The sequence below is a fragment of the Agaricus bisporus genome, assembly GCF_000300575.1.
Source record: "Agaricus bisporus var. bisporus H97 unplaced genomic scaffold AGABI2scaffold_9, whole genome shotgun sequence".
Taxonomy (NCBI): domain Eukaryota; kingdom Fungi; phylum Basidiomycota; class Agaricomycetes; order Agaricales; family Agaricaceae; genus Agaricus; species Agaricus bisporus.
In genome coordinates this window covers 1,480,027-1,497,928 of record NW_006267372.1, presented here as the reverse complement: position 1 = coordinate 1,497,928, position 17,902 = coordinate 1,480,027, and the positions used below count along the sequence as shown (strand labels likewise).

General features: G+C 46.0%; 4 protein-coding genes across 4 annotated transcripts; all 4 read right to left on the bottom strand.

Moving 5' to 3' along the window:
- Positions 1 to 1,530: 1,530 nt before the first annotated feature.
- Positions 1,531 to 2,394, bottom strand: AGABI2DRAFT_48544 (hypothetical protein; the record flags this gene model as incomplete). The annotated part of the gene is made up of 1 exon (XM_006464048.1): positions 1,531 to 2,394. A coding segment is annotated over one exon (864 nt), but the record flags the coding sequence as incomplete, so codon positions are not given.
- Positions 2,395 to 3,956: 1,562 nt separating this feature from the next.
- AGABI2DRAFT_120893 (hypothetical protein) lies at positions 3,957 to 6,900 on the bottom strand (the record flags this gene model as incomplete). The annotated part of the gene is made up of 7 exons (XM_006464047.1): positions 3,957 to 4,253; positions 4,306 to 4,467; positions 4,528 to 6,143; positions 6,191 to 6,229; positions 6,290 to 6,383; positions 6,435 to 6,706; positions 6,771 to 6,900. The coding sequence occupies 7 exons, from the start codon at positions 6,898 to 6,900 to the stop codon at positions 3,957 to 3,959; spliced, it is 2,610 nt and encodes an 869-aa protein (XP_006464110.1).
- A 485-nt stretch (positions 6,901 to 7,385) lies between these two features.
- AGABI2DRAFT_180194 (hypothetical protein) lies at positions 7,386 to 10,388 on the bottom strand (the record flags this gene model as incomplete). The annotated part of the gene is made up of 7 exons (XM_006464046.1): positions 7,386 to 7,744; positions 7,797 to 7,958; positions 8,014 to 9,650; positions 9,700 to 9,738; positions 9,799 to 9,892; positions 9,941 to 10,197; positions 10,262 to 10,388. 7 exons carry the CDS (start codon positions 10,386 to 10,388, stop codon positions 7,448 to 7,450), a joined length of 2,613 nt encoding a protein of 870 aa, XP_006464109.1. The 3' UTR covers positions 7,386 to 7,447.
- A 2,217-nt stretch (positions 10,389 to 12,605) lies between these two features.
- AGABI2DRAFT_120891 (hypothetical protein) lies at positions 12,606 to 13,112 on the bottom strand (the record flags this gene model as incomplete). The annotated part of the gene is made up of 1 exon (XM_006464045.1): positions 12,606 to 13,112. The coding sequence occupies one exon, from the start codon at positions 13,110 to 13,112 to the stop codon at positions 12,606 to 12,608; it is 507 nt and encodes a 168-aa protein (XP_006464108.1).
- Between the last annotated feature and the right edge of the window lie 4,790 nt (positions 13,113 to 17,902).

Here is a 17,902-nt window from a genome sequence, read left to right as displayed (position 1 = left end):
AGACACGAGGCACGCCATACACGTTCTACTTCCGAACACGGACAGGTGGATTGTGCAAGCGAGGGCTAGCACTGGCAAGAATTGTAGATTTGGACACATAGCTAGGGAGGAGGACCGCTCCGCTGATGGCAAAGTTGATCGAATCCACCACCTAAGTACAATTTTAGGGAGTCAATGAGAATCGGCCTGTATAACAACGGGTGGTCCGATTGTCATACACTACACGGTGCTCCCCAATTTTCGCCGTTCTCCCTCCGAAATCCTATACGCCAACCAGTATGTCCACTCCGACACGCCATCATTCGGATCTACAAATTGAAATTCTACAAAAGATGTTCCAGTTGAAGTAAATAGAATTGTGACAAGGTGGTCCGGAGATTGGGCTTGACAAACTTCTTGTTGTTGTACCAGTCGTTTACAGCAAAAATGACATTCCGTCAAGCCGACCCTAGTGAAATTGGTCGTCCAGTCTTCAACCTTGCCTTCCCGCCAGTGACCTGTCCGTTCATGCTGCGCAGCACCGATCTGTTGAGTTCGTTACGGACACGAGTATTTGACTCACTTTACAAGATGGGTTCCATGGATGAGATAGATTTGTCGTTGTTGAAGTGGAATGACGGAAATGCAACCTGACGAACCATATGATAGTGGTATAAGCAAGCACCTTGACAGGCACCTGCTTCAATATGCCATGTTTTATCAAATCATAGCGTCGAAATCTCTCCTAAAGTAAAGTTTCAGCATCAAAACCACAAGAAGAATAGAAGAAACTTGCAAACACCAAGCTTTGCAACTCCCTGTGCGGAAAAAGAGAGGAACTATAGCGATTAAAACGAGATGTTACAAGGCGAATGCAGGGTTCGGTGCAGAAGGCGGATTCTCCTTGTTTAATACCCTCTACCACATTTGAGACAGCTAATTTATACATCTGCAACTTCGTTCTGTTGTCATTCCAGTTGATTTGTTCATCAACAGGCCAAGCAAGTGAAATATTGTTGTCTGTGGCAGGACCACGGGCTAGGGCACCGTAGCTGTAGTGGTGATTCGGAGTCATATAATCCACTGGTACGTCACCATGATCAATGCCATCAGGAGCCTGTTCGAGTATTCTGAAGGCATACTGAACTTCGAGTAGGTAAGCTTCGTCTTTGACATCGGGGGAAAACCCAGATCGAGTGAAGTCGGATATGTAGTCGATAAATGATTTATGAAATGACCGGAGCTTCAACTTATGAGCCTCGTCGCGTGGAGGGGCATCCAAAACCGAACTCAGATGACGAATGGCAGCATAAGCGTCATCGCACGTCATACCCAACCAATTACAGAATACAATGAAGTTTTGTTTTCGAAGATGGTCTTTCGCTTTTGAATCCCAAACCAATGCCAACAAGATTTTTCGCGTGTTTGCCATGACTCGCTTTGGGACTTGGAGAGAATTTGAGCATATAACACATCAAGACGTGCCATCGGGTGTTCCTCTTGTGGGATATCAGGCAGCGGATGGGCATCGATGACTTTGAATACATCATTGAGCTGAGATGTCGGGTTACCAAATGTCCGGTCTCCAACATATTTTATGGCCGTATCGGCGAACACGAATAGCCCACTCGAAGCATTGGCCAATTTCCATAAATCCTGCTCTGGAGGCCACCGCGACCGGGGATTAAGACAAAATTCTTTTTGAATCTTCGCCAATTCATCGCGAAGATATTTTTCAACATCACGGCGAGCTGCATCAGAGTCTACCAGAATTTCTTCCTTCACGTAGACTGCTTTAACAGTATCTTGGGCAAAGAAGGAGGTGAGATGAGGTTCCGGGCGACTCGCAATGATCCATACAATGGGTGAGGATGGATATGTGGAGCAGTAGTCGCAGATGAGCTGGAGAAGCTCTCGTTGGATATCCGACTTGTCACATTCATCAAGACCGTCAATGATGACCAGGACACGACCCGAAGGGTTTAGTTGGGGGTAATGGGCGAAAGGTTCAATAATAAACTTCTTGAATTGCACTGCGAGCGACGATTGAAGAAGAGATGGTTTACGAGTAATCTCGTACTCGATGAGTGCACGATATGGCTCGCAGCTGGCAGAGAGCTGATAAGCAAGTGTTATGATGGTTTTGGCTCCATCATTGCGACCATTGATGGAAAAGAAAATTGAAGCACCAGGGGACTCAGAGGAAAAATAGGAATCGGCGACGGTCTGCATAATGGCTGACTTTCCGACTCCAGCTTTACCAACTACCCAATACATCTTTTTCGTACCATTTGGATTGGCTATGAATTCAAGGCATCGAGTTAAGACAGCCAAACGGGTTCCGGGATGACATCGCGGAGGCGGATCACGGGTGGAAGAATCGAACGCAGCTCCAGGTATTGTTTTCTCTAGAAGCTTTTCCATGACTGGGCCGCGTCAGTAAACTTAAGGTAATGAATAGAGGTAGCTCTTACATTGGTTCGAGTCGCTGAAGTTGGTAACGACAGTGGTTGAGTAGTTGACTAGCATAATAAAGTAATCAATAATGATATAGCGTGTCCTCATGTTAACGGCAAATTTCTTACCATTATTCCCGTCTCCTTGAACAGATACGTTTCTTAACTCCTGAGTGTTAAGAACATAGATCGTATTTAAATTTCCATCCTGCTGCGGAGGTAGCTAGGGACATTTCAGCGATTTTCATTCACAGGTCAAAATGGGGAATCTCACAGTCGATTGTTGAGAATGAAAGGGCATTTGTAAGGTCGTTGCAGGCGACCGGCCGGGTAAATCCAATAGATCTTGACGCTGTAACGGACCTGACTCTGAGGTTTGGAAGGGAGGCAACGGGTCCATAGATGGGGGAACAACAGAACTAGATGGGGCGGGCATCTCTGTGGAATCTGATTTAACTAGCGGGGTGGGAGGTTGACGTGGAATAGCAGAATCGCCGGAAATGTTTGGAACGGCAGTTATGGGACCGCCAGGACCTAATTGACGGTGAGTTTTGGAATCCGATACTAATGAGCACAATCATGCCTTGCTGTGGTAGACCATGCTCCGCGGAGGAGTGAGAGGATGAATGGATTACTTGAATTGGGTTGCTGGAGTCGGCTTTCGGCGGCTTTGGCGAAGGCGAACGACCAGAGCCCCAGAACCGAGGGAGATGCAGCGAGCCTTTGGGCATGGGATGCGGTGGTCAGGGCAAAAGGAGGGAACCTGTCAAACTTGACGCCCAACTGTCCAGCTCAGAATAGCTCAATGTGAGGCACGCCACATTTGTTTTACTTTATTGTGGAAGCGGTCCAAGATAAGTTCATTTCAATGCATTGAAACCTAGGTTATGTAGGGTAGAGGCTGGGGTCTTGGAAGTCATAAAAGGGCCGCTCCGATGGTAAGGTCAACTGAACTCGAAAGCACACAAGTTGCACGTGTTCAGGCCTCTATTAATAGTTATCCTATCGCAACATTATGGATAACCTGATTGATAAGTTGCCGTCTTCTACTCGTAGAACGTGTTGTAAGAATTAAACAGATTTAGATCATATTGTTCAAGCAAGCAGGTAGAGCAAAAAGTCACGATGCTCTTAGTAGAAATACACGGGGGCCCCAGAATTGAAAAAATAGATAAGAAACGAATTCCCCCCCTCTGCCGCCGCCTTATGTCTCCACCTTATTACGGAGACTATAAGTCTCTTTACAATAGTCAAGACGCGAATCGAAAGTGTTTGATAATGCGGAGAATCTTTTCTACCGACTTACGGGCTTGAATCCTGCCTAGACAGGCAAAGGTAACCCAAACATCTGGCGTATTATACATGGTATAAGGCCCCATGTAAAGACTTCGCAACATAGTAGAAAGATATACCGATGCTATCATATGGATGAAACCGACTTCAAAAAATCTTTTTGTGCGTCTTAGTCAATGAAAATCAGATGGTGTATAAACTACTACTCTGGTGATAACTGGGCATAAACTACACAGTACTCCCTAATTTTCTCCCTTCGTACTGCGAAAACTCATACACAAGCCAGTGTGTCCACTCCGACACGCCATCGTCTGGATCTATGAATTGAAACTCTACGAAAGACCTATTAGCCGAAGTAAATAGAATTATGGTCGGATGATCTGGATGTCGGCTTTTCCAATCTTCAAGTTGTCGTTCCAATCGTGTATGGCAGGCATGACATGACGAGGCATCCCATGTATCGACTGGGAACTTGGTTTCCCAGTCCTCAGTGTTGCCTTCTTCCCAGTTGCCTGCTCGTTCATGCTGCAAAGTACCGATTTATTGAGTTTGTTACGGACACAAATATTTAACTCACTTTACAGGATGGGTCCCATGAATGTGATAAATCTGTCGCTGTTACAGTGGGACGACGGAACCGTAACCTGACATACTCTGAGACCTTGGTAAGATCAAGCACCTTGACAGGCACCTGCTTCAATATGCCATGTTTTATTAACTCAGGGCGCCGAGGGCTCTCCTAAAGTAAAGTTTCAGCATCACAACCATATGAAGAATAGAAGAAGCAACTCGCAAATACCAAGCGTTCCAACTCCTGGTATGGAAAAGTAAAATGATCGTAGTGCTCAAATCGAGATGTCACAAGGCGAATGCAGGACTCCGTGCAGAAGGCTGATTCTCCTTTTTGTATACCCTCCACAACCAATGAGATGGCCCATTTATACATTTCCAACCTCGTCTTGGCGTCATTCCAGTCAATTTCGTCGTCAATTGGCCAAGCAAGGGAGATATTGCCACTTATGCTGCGACCATGGGCTACCCTACCGAAGGTCACTGAGCTTTCATTAAAATCATCCACATGACCGGAATCAATGTCACCAGGAGCCTGCTCAAGGATTCTGAAGGCGTTCTGAACCTCAAGTAGGTAAGCTTCGCGATCGATACCAGGGGAAAACCCGGATCTGGTAAAGTCGGATATGTAGTCGACGAATGATTTATGAAATGACTGGAGGCATTTCTTATGAGCTTCATCGCGTGAGGGGGCATCCAAAACGGCGCTAAGATGACGAATGGCAGCGTAGACATCCTCGTACGTCATACCCAACGAATTACAAAATACAAGGAAGTTTTCTTTTTTCCTAGTATGCAATATCGCTTTTGAATCCCAGGTCAATGCCAACAAGATTTTTCGCGTATTTGCCATGACGCGCTTTGGAATCTTGGAAAAAATTTGAGCGTACAAAGCATCAAGTCGTGCCATCGGGTGCTCCTCTTGAGGGACATCAGGCAGTGGATGGGCATCAATAGCCTTGAGTACATCATTGAGCTGTGACTTTGGGTTTCCAGAGACGCGGTCGCCAATGTATTTGATGGCCGTATCGGCAAACACAAACAACCCTCCCGAGGCATTGGCCAGTTTCCAAAAATCCTGCTCTGAAGGCCACTGCGACCGGGGATTGAGTGAAAATTCTTTCCGAATCTTTGTCAACTCGTCACGAAGAAATTTTTCAACATCTTCCCGAGCTTCGTCGGAGTCTACCAGAATTACCTCCTTCTTGCAGACGGCTCTGACATGGTCTTGAGCAAAGAAAGGTGTGATGTGAGGCTCCGGGCGACTGGAAACAATCCATACAATGGGCGAGGATGGATGCGCGGCACAGGCAAGAGAGATGAGCCGGAGAAGCTCTAGTTGAGTATCCGACTTATCGCATTCATCAAGGCCGTCGATGGCGATCAAAATGCGATCAGAACTTGGGAGAGAGCGGTGTATAATGGGTTCGACAATAAACTTCTCAAACTGCACTGAAAGTGACGATTGAAGAAGGGACGGGTCACAAGTAATCTCGTGTTCGATGATTTGACGGTAAGGCTCGCACTTTGCAGCGATCTGGTAGGCGAGCGTTACAATGGTCTTGGTTCCATCATTGCGTCCGTTTATGGAGAAGAAAATTGAAACACGATTGGACATGGAAGGAAGAGGGGACTCAATGACGCTCTGCAAGATGGCTGACTTGCCGACTCCTGCTGCACCAACCACCCAGCGCATCTTTCTCTCATCAATGGCATTGGCAATAAACTCTAGGCATCGTGCCAGGATGGCCAAACGAGTTCCAGGATGACATCGCGGAGGTGGATCACGAGCGGAAGAATTGAAAGCCGCCCCAGGTATCGTATTCTCCAGGAGCTCTGCCATGACTAGGCGGCGTCAGTAAGAGTAAGGTGATGATGGAGATAGCTCGTACATTTATTCGAATTGTTGAAGACAGTGGTTGAGTAGTTGACTAGCATAAAACAATCAATAATGATATAGCGTGTCCTCATGTTAACAGCAAGTTTCTTACCATTATTCCCGTCCCCTCGAACAGATACGTTTCTTGATTCATGAGTGCTCAGAACATAGATCGTGGCTAAATGTCCATCCTGCCGCGGAGTCGGCTACGGACAGTCAACGACTTTCATTCACAGGTCAAGAGCGGCAAATCTCACAGTTGATTGCTGAGAAAGCAAGGATGTTTGCGAGGCCGTCGCCGGTGACCGCCCGGGTACAACCAATAGTGCTTCTTGCTGTAATGGGTCTGAGTCTGTGGTTTTGGAAGGAGGCACGGGATTTATAGCTGGGAGATCAACTGAACGGGATGTGGTAGGTGTCTGCGCTGAATTTGGTTCAACTATTGAGCTAATGAATTGTGATTCCGGGTCAAATCGTCCAGCAGAATCATTGGAAATGTTTGGAGCGGCAGTAACGGGACCGCCTTGACCTAACCGACGATGAATATTGAGATCCAATATCAATGAACACAATCATGCCTTGTTGTGATGGACCATGCTCCGAGGAAGGACGAGAGGACGCGTAGACGCCAGTGGCATGGCTGGAGTTCGCTTTAGGTGACTTTGGGGAACGTGAACGTCCACAGCGTAAGAATTGAGGGAACGAGAGAAAGAGCTTGGTCATTGGAGCACAGTTCTCAAGACGAAAGGAGGGAACGTGTCAAAAGACGCCCAAGTGTCCAGCTTAGGAATAGCTCGACATGAGGCACGCCACATTTGTTCTGCTTTGCACATCCGGGGACATTACGGAAGAGGTCCGAAATAAGTCGAATTGAATGCATTGCAACCTAGTAGGCTGTGGAGAATAGAGCCTGCGGTCTTGAAAGTCCTAGGAGGGCCGCTCCGATAGTGGTAAGGTTAGCTGAGCTTCGAAGTCATCACTACCAAAGATAGCACGGAAACAGTGGCACGTGTTCAATTCAGGCCTCAGGTCAGAGATCTATAATATGAGCAACCATGAAGTACCAGTCGCTTAGACTCTTTTCCGTCCGAGATAATTCTAAAGCACGGAACGGTCGATAGAGGTTTCATTTTCAAAGCAAGCGACACTTTCCATGTCGGAAGCATACCCAAACACTGACGTCGCAACCCACTTCAGAAACTCTTTTTGGGCGTCTTAGTCAATGAGAATGATCAAATGCTGTACAACTCCAGTGATATCCGGGCATAAGCTACACGGTGCTTCCTAGTTTTATCCGTTCCTGCTTCAACATCTTGTACACAATCCAGTACGTCCACTCCGACACGCCGTCATCTGGATCTACGAATTGAAATTCTAGAAAAGATTTTCCAGTCGAAGTAAACAGAACCGTCGTAAGGTGGTCCGGAGATCGGCGTTTCCAACCTTCTAGTTGTCGTTTCAATCGGATACAGCAGGCACGACATTGCGAGGAGATCCCGACCATCGTAGAAAACTGGGTTTCCCAGTGCTCAGCCTTGCCTTCTCTCCAATTGCCTGCTCGTTTATGCTGCGCAGCACCGATTTATTGAGTTGATTACAGTCATAAATATTTCACTCACCTTACAAGACGGATCCCACGAATCAGACAACTTCGTCGCTGGTGAAGTGGGACGACGGAGCTGCAACCCGACGTGCCAGGTGATATTGACATAATCAAGCACCTTCACAGGTACCTGCGTCAATATGCCATGTTTTAATAACTCATGGCGTCGAGATTCCTCCTAAAAGTAAAGTTTCAGCACCTCGACCACATGAAGAGCAGAAGAAGAAACTTACAAACACCAGCTTTTGCAATTCCCAGAATGGAAAATCATCGAAAAAATACTGATGAAACCGAGATGTTATAAAGCGAATGCAGTACTTGGTGCAGAAGGCTGGTTCTCCTTGTTTAATCCCCTCCACAACACTTGAAACAGCTATTTTATACATGCAAAACCTCGTTTGATTGTCGTCCCAATTGATTTCTTCATCGACAAGCCAAGTAAGTGGAATGTTGTCACCTGTGCCGGGGCCACGTGCTAGAACTGTCATGTGGGAGAACGCGGGCCCGGGACTAACTTGAATGGCATAATCCACATCGCCAAAATCAATACCATCGGGGGCCTGCTCGAGTATCCTGAAGGTATACTGAACCTCGAGTAGGTAAGCTTCGTATTTGATATCGGGGGAAAACCCGGATCGGTTGAAGTCGCATATGTAATCGATGAATGATTTATGAAAAGACCGCAGCATTGAAGCATGAGCTTCATAGCGTGGAGGGGCATCCAAAACAGCGCTAAGATGACGAATGGCAGCATAGGCATCATCGCACGTCATACCCAACCAATTACAAAATACGATGAAGTTTTGTTTCCGAAGCTGCTCTTCTGCTTCTGAATCCCAAATTAATCCCAACAAGATTTTTCGCGTGTTTGCCATGACTCGCTTTGAAACCTTGGAGAGAATTTGAGCGTATAACGCATCAAGTCGTGCCATTGGGTGCTCCTCTTGTGAGACGCCAGGTAGTGGATGGGCATCAATGGCCTTGAGTACGTCATTGAGCTGCAGGTTTGGGTTTCCACATTCACGGTCGCCAATATATTTGATGATTGTATCAGCGAACACAAATAGCCCGCCCGAAGCATTAGCCAATTTCCATAAATTATGCTCTGGAGGCCATTGCGACCAGGGATTGAGAGAAAATTCATGCTGAATCTTTGTCAATTCATCGCGAAGAAACTTTTCGACGTCACTGCGAGCTTCATCAGAGTCTACCAAAATTTCCTCCTTCTCGTAGACGACTTTCACATCCTCTTGAGCAAAGAAGGATGTGATATGAGACTCCGGGCGACTCGCAATGATCCATACAATGGGCGAGGACGCATGCGCGGAGCAGTAGTCGAAGATGAGCTCGAGAAGCTCGCGCTGGGTGTGCGACTTGTCACATTCATCAAGTCCGTCAACGATGATCAAGACGCGATCAACAGAGCTGAGTAGGGACTGGTTGGCGAAAGGTTCGATAATAAACTTCTTGAACTGCACGGAGAGCGACGATTGAAGAAGGGACGGTTTACGAGTAATCTCGTACTCGATGAGTGCGCGATAAGGCTCGCAGCTGGCAGCGAGCTGATAAGCAAGTGTTATAATGGCTTTGGCTCCATCGTTACGACCGTTTATAGAAAAGAAGATTGAAGCACCAGGGGCCTCAGAGGAAAAAGAGGAATCGGCGACGTTCTGCATGATGGCCGACTTTCCGACTCCAGCTTTACCAACTACCCAGCGCACCTTTTTAGCGCCAATTGCATTGTTGATGAAGTCGAGGCATCGAGCCAAGACGGCCAAACGGGTTCCAGGATGACATCGCGGAGGTGGATCACGAGCGGAAGAATCGAACGCAGCACCAGGAATCGTTTTCTCCAGAAGTTTTTCCATGACTACGACAGCGTCAGTAATGAGTAAGGTGATAGTGGAGATCACTCTTACACTGGTTCGAGCTGTTAACGATGTTATTTGCATAGCTAACTGACAGAGTGTAGTCAAGATTCAACTGACGTGTAGATATGCAATGGACATGTTTCTCACCATAATTCCCGTCCCCTTGAACAGATACGTTTCTCGACTCATGAGTGTTCTGAACATAGATCGTGCCTGAATTTCCATCCTGCCGCAGAGGTGGCTAGGAATATTTCAGCGATTTTTCACAGGTCAACATGGGGAATCTCACAATCGATTGTTGAGAAAGCAAGGACGTTTGTGAAGCTGTCACAGGCAACCGCCCAGGTACAACCAATAGATCTTGATGTTGAGATCGATCAAAGTCTGTGTTTTGGGAGGGAAGCACTGAAGCAAGCGAACCGGGTCGGCTAGGCATTATTGGAGATTTCGGTTTAATTGGCGGGATGACGGGTTGTGAATCATGTGTGAAATGGCCAGCAGGATCGCTGGAAATGCTTGAGGTGGCAGCAACGGACCCGGCTTGACCTAATCGACGGTGAGTACCGAGATCAGATATCAGTGAAAACAATTGTGCCTGGCTGTGATGAACCATACTGCGAGGAACGAGGGGATGACGAGACGGTAATCGCACTGCTGAAGTCTGCTTGATCTGACTTTGACGAAGGTGGACGTCCAGAGCGCCAGAACCGAGGGAAATGCAGCGAGCGTTCGGACATGAGAACACTATGGTCAGGACCTGGTCAGGACGAAAGAAGGCAACGTGTCAAAAGACGCCCAACTGTCTAGCTAAGGAATAGCTCGACACGAGGCACGTCACATATGTTCTACCCTGCACAATCAGGCACACTGTGGAAGCGTTCCAAAATATTCAATGTGCAGCCGACATTGCTGGTGGTAGTGGCGCCGGTAAAGCGTTAAACATTGAGATATTGAGTGAAGGGCCTGCAACGGAAGTTGCCGGCGCCCAATGTCCAACGCGAAACGGAGCCAAACCCGACTCTACCAACGTGGACATCCTGAGTGGAACAACCGAGAGATGCAGCGAGAGTTTGGGCATGGAAATATGGTGGATGATAGAACAAAAGAAAGCACTATGTCGAACAAGGCCCGACTGTCAACTGACCTGTTTAAGGACTCGGATAACTCGATATGCCCGGGCACAGCCAGGTGGAGAGTCCAATACTGGATGACCTTCCGTAGAGTTTAGAAACATAGAAATATTTTCTAGATTATTTTAAGGGTCCTCGCCGGACATGCCGATGCCAAATCAGGACCCAACGTGAGCGGATCTTGAAACCGACCTCATTCCAGACTAGAATCTGGAAGAGGCCTACTGACCCCCCTTCCAGACTTTTGAGCTTATATACCTCATCCGCATCATGCCGGAGATCCAATCTCCTGATTTTCGTAAATTCGGATCAATCCTGCAGGGGCTTGATATCTACCATCGCCCCGCCGTTCACTTGACTTGAAAGATAAAGTGCGTGTGTTCGTCTCGACTCTCATTTACTGATATCTAAAGCTTAATAAATCAAGTTCATTTGCACACAGCCAACCTCGAGCTTTCTCCATGGCTGCGCAGCGATTTGGGCACTTATGACTCAGCTACTTACTAAGCTAGTATTTAAGTAGTCCAATGACGAGGCTTTGACGGGACGTGATAGGGTCAGTCTAGATATTTGAATAGCAATGGCACAGGCACAGGATTTCCGCTGCCTGCGCGTATTCATTTTTTCGTATAGTCTCTAATATACATTTAGAGCGCGATCGAAAAAGATATTAAGGCTCGTAAATTCGAGGAAATAAATTAATGAAAACTGGTATGATTCGAGGGAAATAGGAAAAGATTAGCGGAACTATAATCGCAAAAGCTCGTATGATTCGAGTCAAGAAAGAAAGAATTAAGAACGTGCCCGGGATTTGGAAAATCTCGGGTTGGTTCGGGCTAAAACGGCTATTTGAGGATAAAAAGAAGAGGAAGAAAAAGATGACGTCGCAACAATGCCACGGCGTCGTGAAGGGAAGCAGGGAGGTAGACCGGACGTTGCAACTTTGCCACAGCGTCAACGGCTATGCACGGAGGCGGCGGAGTGTAATAGGGACGGTGATACACCTCAAAAATATTTGCGCAATTTTACGCAATCTTTAGGCTATTATTACCAGATGTATACAGTTCTCGCGGAGTAGCTACCCGAGTACTAAGTCGAACCCTTCATAGAAACTTAGGAAAAATACGACAAATCCTATTTATATTTGTCAGCAGTCTATAACTAGTAGACTCTCCTTCCGCTAACCGGAAAGCTCAGATAAGACTGGTGAATCTAGTATTCCTGATGTCTCTCTGTGTATATGGAGGATAGAAGCACAATAGCAGGAAAACTGTACTGCACACCCAAAGACTAGCTGGTCGTATTGGACCAATGACCCATACAGACTATCCCTACAAAGTCACGGTGTTACGACCTTAAAGCGAATGCTCAGGTTGCAGCAAAGGCAAAGACTTGAGGGCGAGTAAGGAAAAAGCAAGTTGGTAAAGCGTAGGGAAATACAGAGAGTATCTACGCTTACTTATACTACGACTATCTACCCGAGGTAACTAACTATAGAACGGGCTGAGTAACCATGACCGAGGTAGATGAGTAATCAGTGAGAAGGAAAGTATAAACTAGGAAGGAGGGTGATCAATCATGAGAATAGAAGATTGATCATGAGAAGGAAAAGATATAACAGGTAACATGAAAGATCAATCAAGGGAACAATAAGAATGATCATGAGAAGGGAAAGACAAACAAGGTAACGTCAAAGAGAAAGTGACATGGGAATGAATGATGGGAGAAGCGTAGGTGGAGAAGAGTGTATCCAGGGATATGGAAATGAGTAAGCATGATGACGTCCCTCCTATAGGTTGGTAAATTCATAACATTACCCCCTGTTCAGATTTCGTGTCCACACGAAATAAGATAGACTTGACAAGGATAAGAACGGTCAATCATTTCATCGTCAACGATTCGAGTACAGTGAACTCCACAAGTTCGTTCGACAACTCCGTAGCCCATTTTTCCAAGGTAAAGTTTGGAAAGAGTTTTGACGTGTGGAAACTCCCATTTGTGTGCAATTGATAAGATGTCGACCCAGTCGAGGTTGGAAAAGAAAGAGTAATCGCCATATCGCGTATTATAGAATACACGGAGAAATTTTCGAAAATCATGAGAGTCTACATCTTGGATGATGTAGGGATCGTTTGCTGTATAGTGTTTGGATAAAGGATGGTGAGGTTCGTTGTGGCCGGTGAGTTTTTGTTGCCAATAGATAGATTCGCGAGTGAAGAAGTAGGAATGGACGTGGAATTTGGCTCCGTCGTCGGTCATGAATACAATGTCGGCTCCACGGATAAAGATGTCTTTTGAAACCGGTGTAAAAGATTCGGTAATGGCTTGCATATTGTGGTTGATGACGGGATGAAAGAGTTGGAGCATTTTTGGTTGATTTTATAACTGTCCATTCGGAAGTTTTGCTCTATATTCGGAGAGTGCTTCTTCTGCATTTTCTAGGGATGAACGTGGTATCCAAGAGTCATCTTCGTTTCCATATCCTTTCCAGTGAACTAAAAATTGTATTCCTCGGCCTTTTCGTCTGTGTCCTCGGATTTCTTCAACTTCATATTCTTCTTCTTCATTGATAATGTCAGGTGGAGGTGGAGTGGGTTTCTTCTGACTGTCAAACTCCGGTTTTCGGACTTTCGTTAGGAGCGATGTGTGGAAGACGTCGTGTATCGCCCAGGTATCAGGTAGTTTCAGTTTGTAAGATCGATCGCCGATTTGTTTCAAGATTTCGAAAGGTCCATATCGTTTGTGGTCTAGTTTCCGAGTTGGACGATTGGAATGAATGTTCGTCGTTTCTAACCAAACTTTATCTCCTTCGGCAAATGGTTCTTTGTGGTGCTTGTTGTTTCCTCTTTCTCTCATCATCTCGTTGTTTGCTTCCATCGCAGCTTTAGCTTCTTCTCACACGTCCTCTAATTCTTCGATCAAGGAGGTGGCGGTGGGGTTTGTCGTTTCAACCGTGATATTACCTTTCCATGGGTGAAGTCCATAATTCAGGAAGAATGGGGTTTGTCCGGTGGCAGCGTGGGTTTTGTCATTGTAATGGAATTCCGCCATGGGAAGCCATCTCGTCCAATCGTCTTGTCGATAATTGATGAATGCTCGAAGGTAGGTTTCAATTTCCTGGTTCATCCGCTCTGTTTGACCGTCTGTCTGTGGGTGATAGGCCGTAGAAAGGTTCCGTTCAATGCCTAGAGCTTTGCATAGGGATTCCATAAATTTCGATGCAAACTGTGGTCCTCTGTCGCTAATAATCCGTTTCGGAATTCCATGATGTCGCCAGACTTCTTCCTTATAGATTTCTGCAAGATCCATGGACGTGAGCGACGTGGTAGTGGGAACGAGGTGGATCATTTTGGAGAATCTGTCAACAATAACAATAATAGCATCTTTTTCCTTTGACTTCGGTAGTGGTCCGATCATGTCTATCGATATTTCTTCCCAAGGTTTGTCGGGGACGGATAATGGATTAAGCAGGATGTGATCGGGTTGTCGAATGGTTTTGTTCTTCTGGCACATGTCGCATCCTCTGACATATCTTCTGATATCCGTTTTGATCGTGGGCCACCAAAAGGTCCGTTTAACTGATTCTAGCATTCGGTACGTTCCAGGATGTCCGGCGTCGGGGGAATTATGATGATCGTGAAGAATGAAATCTCTGATCTCCTGGTTATCCGGAACATAGATCCTTCCTTGTCGGTAAATGATTCCATTGTTTTCCCATACTTTTTCTGGCTGCTTCTTCATCTCTTCTATTACTCTGGTTTCTCGTCTTTCACATTTCCTAATTTTCTCAAGTAGGGTTTCATTGGCTATGATTTCGAATCTTCGATTGTGGAGTAAGGTGACGTCATAGATGGGAATGGATTCTTCAAGTCTTCGGATGAACATTTTCTCCTTGAACATTTCTACTCCTCGGTTGTCGTTAGATGTGTCGGGTTTGATTAGTCTCGACAGGATGTCTGCTTTGGTGTTCGTCTTCCCAGGAATGTGTCGTAGAAGGAAGTCGTATTCCTGTAGCATGAGGTACCATCTTGCTTGTCGAGCGTTGAGCTTTTGAGGTTCTCGGAAATATTTGAGGTTCTCGTGATCTGTCCATATCTCAAATTGCTCCTTTGCGTCCAATAGGTAGTGTCGCCATAGTTTCAAAGCTTTTATGATAGCTAGTAGTTCCTTGTCGTAGATCTCGTAGTTTCGTTCGGCTTCAGATAATGTTTTCGACATGAAGGCGACTGGGTGCCATTTGTCTTCCTGTTCCTGTGATAATACTGCTCCTGTTCCATAGTTTGATGCGTCTACTTCAACTCTGAATTGCCCTTTGTCCTTGGGTAACGCTAAGACCGGTTCGCTGGCGATAGCTTGCTTGATTTGTTCGAAAGCTTGTTGTTGTTCATCGTTCCAATACCATTTCTCCCCCTTCTTAGACTTCAGCTCGTTTAGTGGTTGCGCGATGGTGCTGAAATTTTTGATAAATCGTCGATAGAAGTTGGCAAAACCTAAGAAGCTTTTGACTTGTTTGACCGTGGTAGGGACAGCCCAATCTCGTATTGCCTTGACCTTTTCTTCTTCCATTGTTGCCTTTCCATTCCCAATAACCGTTCCTAATACCGTTGTTGATGAGACATTGAATTCGCATTTCGTCCGTTTGAATGATAAATTGTGTTTCTCCGCGATTTTGAGAAAACGTAAAGTCCGTGCTTCCAATTCTTCATCGTCCTTTGCTGGAATGATGAAATCGTCCATGTAGTTGGCTAAAGATCCGTCGTGTATCATTTCTCGAAAGATTGTCGCCATCATACGTGAGAAGGTGGCGGGGGAATTACTCATTCCGAAGAACATGACCGTTGGTTCAAATAATCCGCGATTCGTCAAGAACGCTGCTTTCCATTCATCTCCTTCTCGTATCCGAACGTTGTTGTACCCCCAGATAATGTCCAATTTGTTGAAAACCTTGGCGTCTTTGAGTTGATCTAATACTTCACTGATGAGGGGTAGTGGCGTCTTGTCCTTGATCGTGATTTCGTTCAGTTTCCTATAATCTTGACATAGCCGTAGTGATCCGTCTTTCTTGGGAACGAAAAAACATGGTGCTGCATAGGGTGATTTCGATGGTCGGATTCGATTGGTAGCCAGATTTTCATCCAAGAATTTGTCCAGTTCTTCTCTCTCCAGTGGTGTCATGCTATAAACCTTTGATGATATCTCCGTTGGTGCGTTTTCCGTGAAATTAATTTCGTGATCCCATTCCGTTCGTTCAGGCAGTTTGTCGAAGTTCTTTCTGTTGAAAAGATGGGCGAAGGGTTTCATGTATGCTGGTAAGTCCTCAGGGTTCGTTGGATCCGGTTCTTTTTCCTCAGTGTCTTCGTTTGACTGTAATCGTCGTATATGTGGTTCAAAAGAGATGTCGGTATGGGGAAAAGAGCATGATGTGGGGCACCGGTTGAATTTGATTATTCCTTGTTTCCAATTGATCTCGGGGTTGTGGTTCATTAACCAATCATGACCTAGAAAGAGGTCGGATGACTGTAGTGGAGTGACGACCGCGTCCAGTTGCTCATTATGACCGTTGATGTTTAGATCTATCTTCGCGAATTTGGTGATATCCTTCTTTCCTGCTATCGTTCCATCTGAATTCCTGCATGTGATCGGCCGTTCCAATTTCTTCGTCGGGATCTTCTTCTTCTTTACTAATCCTTCGTCGATACATGTGTGTGTGCATCCCGAGTCGACCATGGCTGAGACTTTGAGTTTCTTTCCGTTTGTTGTAGTGAGGAGGGGTTTTACTTCCAGTTCTTGCACTCCTAGACGTTTTTGAGGGACAACGTATTGATTGTTCATTTGTCTAGGTACATTGGTTCGCGAGGTCGTGCCTACTCGGAACCATCGGAAAAACCCTGCTCTTTCTTGGAGTCGTCTTCATCGTCAGAATCCTCGTTCATCGCTCTAATCCTTCCACTCCTGTTGCTTCGGCAATTCTTCGCAATGTGTCCAAATTTCCCACAACTGAAACACTTGAAGCTCTTCTTGTTAGAACCTTGCCAGAATGTCACGGCGTCACGCTGTCACATCTGTCACATATTTTATTATGTAATAATTTCCCTCTGCTGCTACAGTTCGACGGAGGCTAAACTATCGGCATACTGCTAAAAATGGCGCAAGCTACAGACTTACCAATTGAACTTATCGATTTAATCTTATCTTTCTTGCCTCCGAACCATGCGGAGCAAGTACAATGGAGGAGAGCAGCGGTGGCTATCGGAAGAGAACCCCGACCAGACGGATGGAGGTTAGAGGATCGTAGGTGCGTAGTGTGTGGAAGAGTGACGTTGATAATGTGGGACGAAGTATTGGAGAGACCCTGGATGTTGCAGCGATGGAATAACCCGGACTTCCGTCGTTGGGAACCGGTCCGGTTCTTTACGATGTGCCCGTGTGGAGAAGTAATGGCAACATACTTCGGCAGGGATTGGTACGAAAGGTTACGTCCTTAGATAGTTGTTTGTACCTGTGGACACTTTTATGGTTTGTTTGGTGTTGTTGACGTTTTTATGATCAATGTACTTGTGTTTACTTACTTCTTACTCCACTCTTCTTTTCTCATGTCAAATGTATAATTAGTTTATTTTCTCATACGTACTTCTTTTCACATGTCAGTATATAAATAAAGTTACCTAGGGTAGTTGGTCTGTGCGCCGTAGTCTAGGTATATAAAGTAGGTAGAAACTTGTAGAAGACTCTGTCGAGTTCTCTTAGGTTCACGCCTAATATTACTTTTGTCACTATACTCTTTAGTTCTTGAGTTTAGGTGTGACCTGTGACATCACAGTCACAGTCGCCCTAACAGTAGAACTCGACTACTCCGGGGATCGCACAGCACAGTGCCCTCCCCATCTCTTACTCTTACTCGTCCTCTACTCTCTGCGCGCCATCGCGGCCGCCACACACATAGCCGGTCCCTAGGCTTAAGGGGTGTCTGCGCATAAACATAACGTGCGCCGTTGAGACTAAAGGCGTGTCACGTGCCTTAGTTAAACACGAGACGTTCACCACGTGAGGTGCTTTTTATATACTTGTATTTTCTTCCCGTATCAACCTTGTGCTGCGGCTGTGCTGCGCTTGCATTGTCA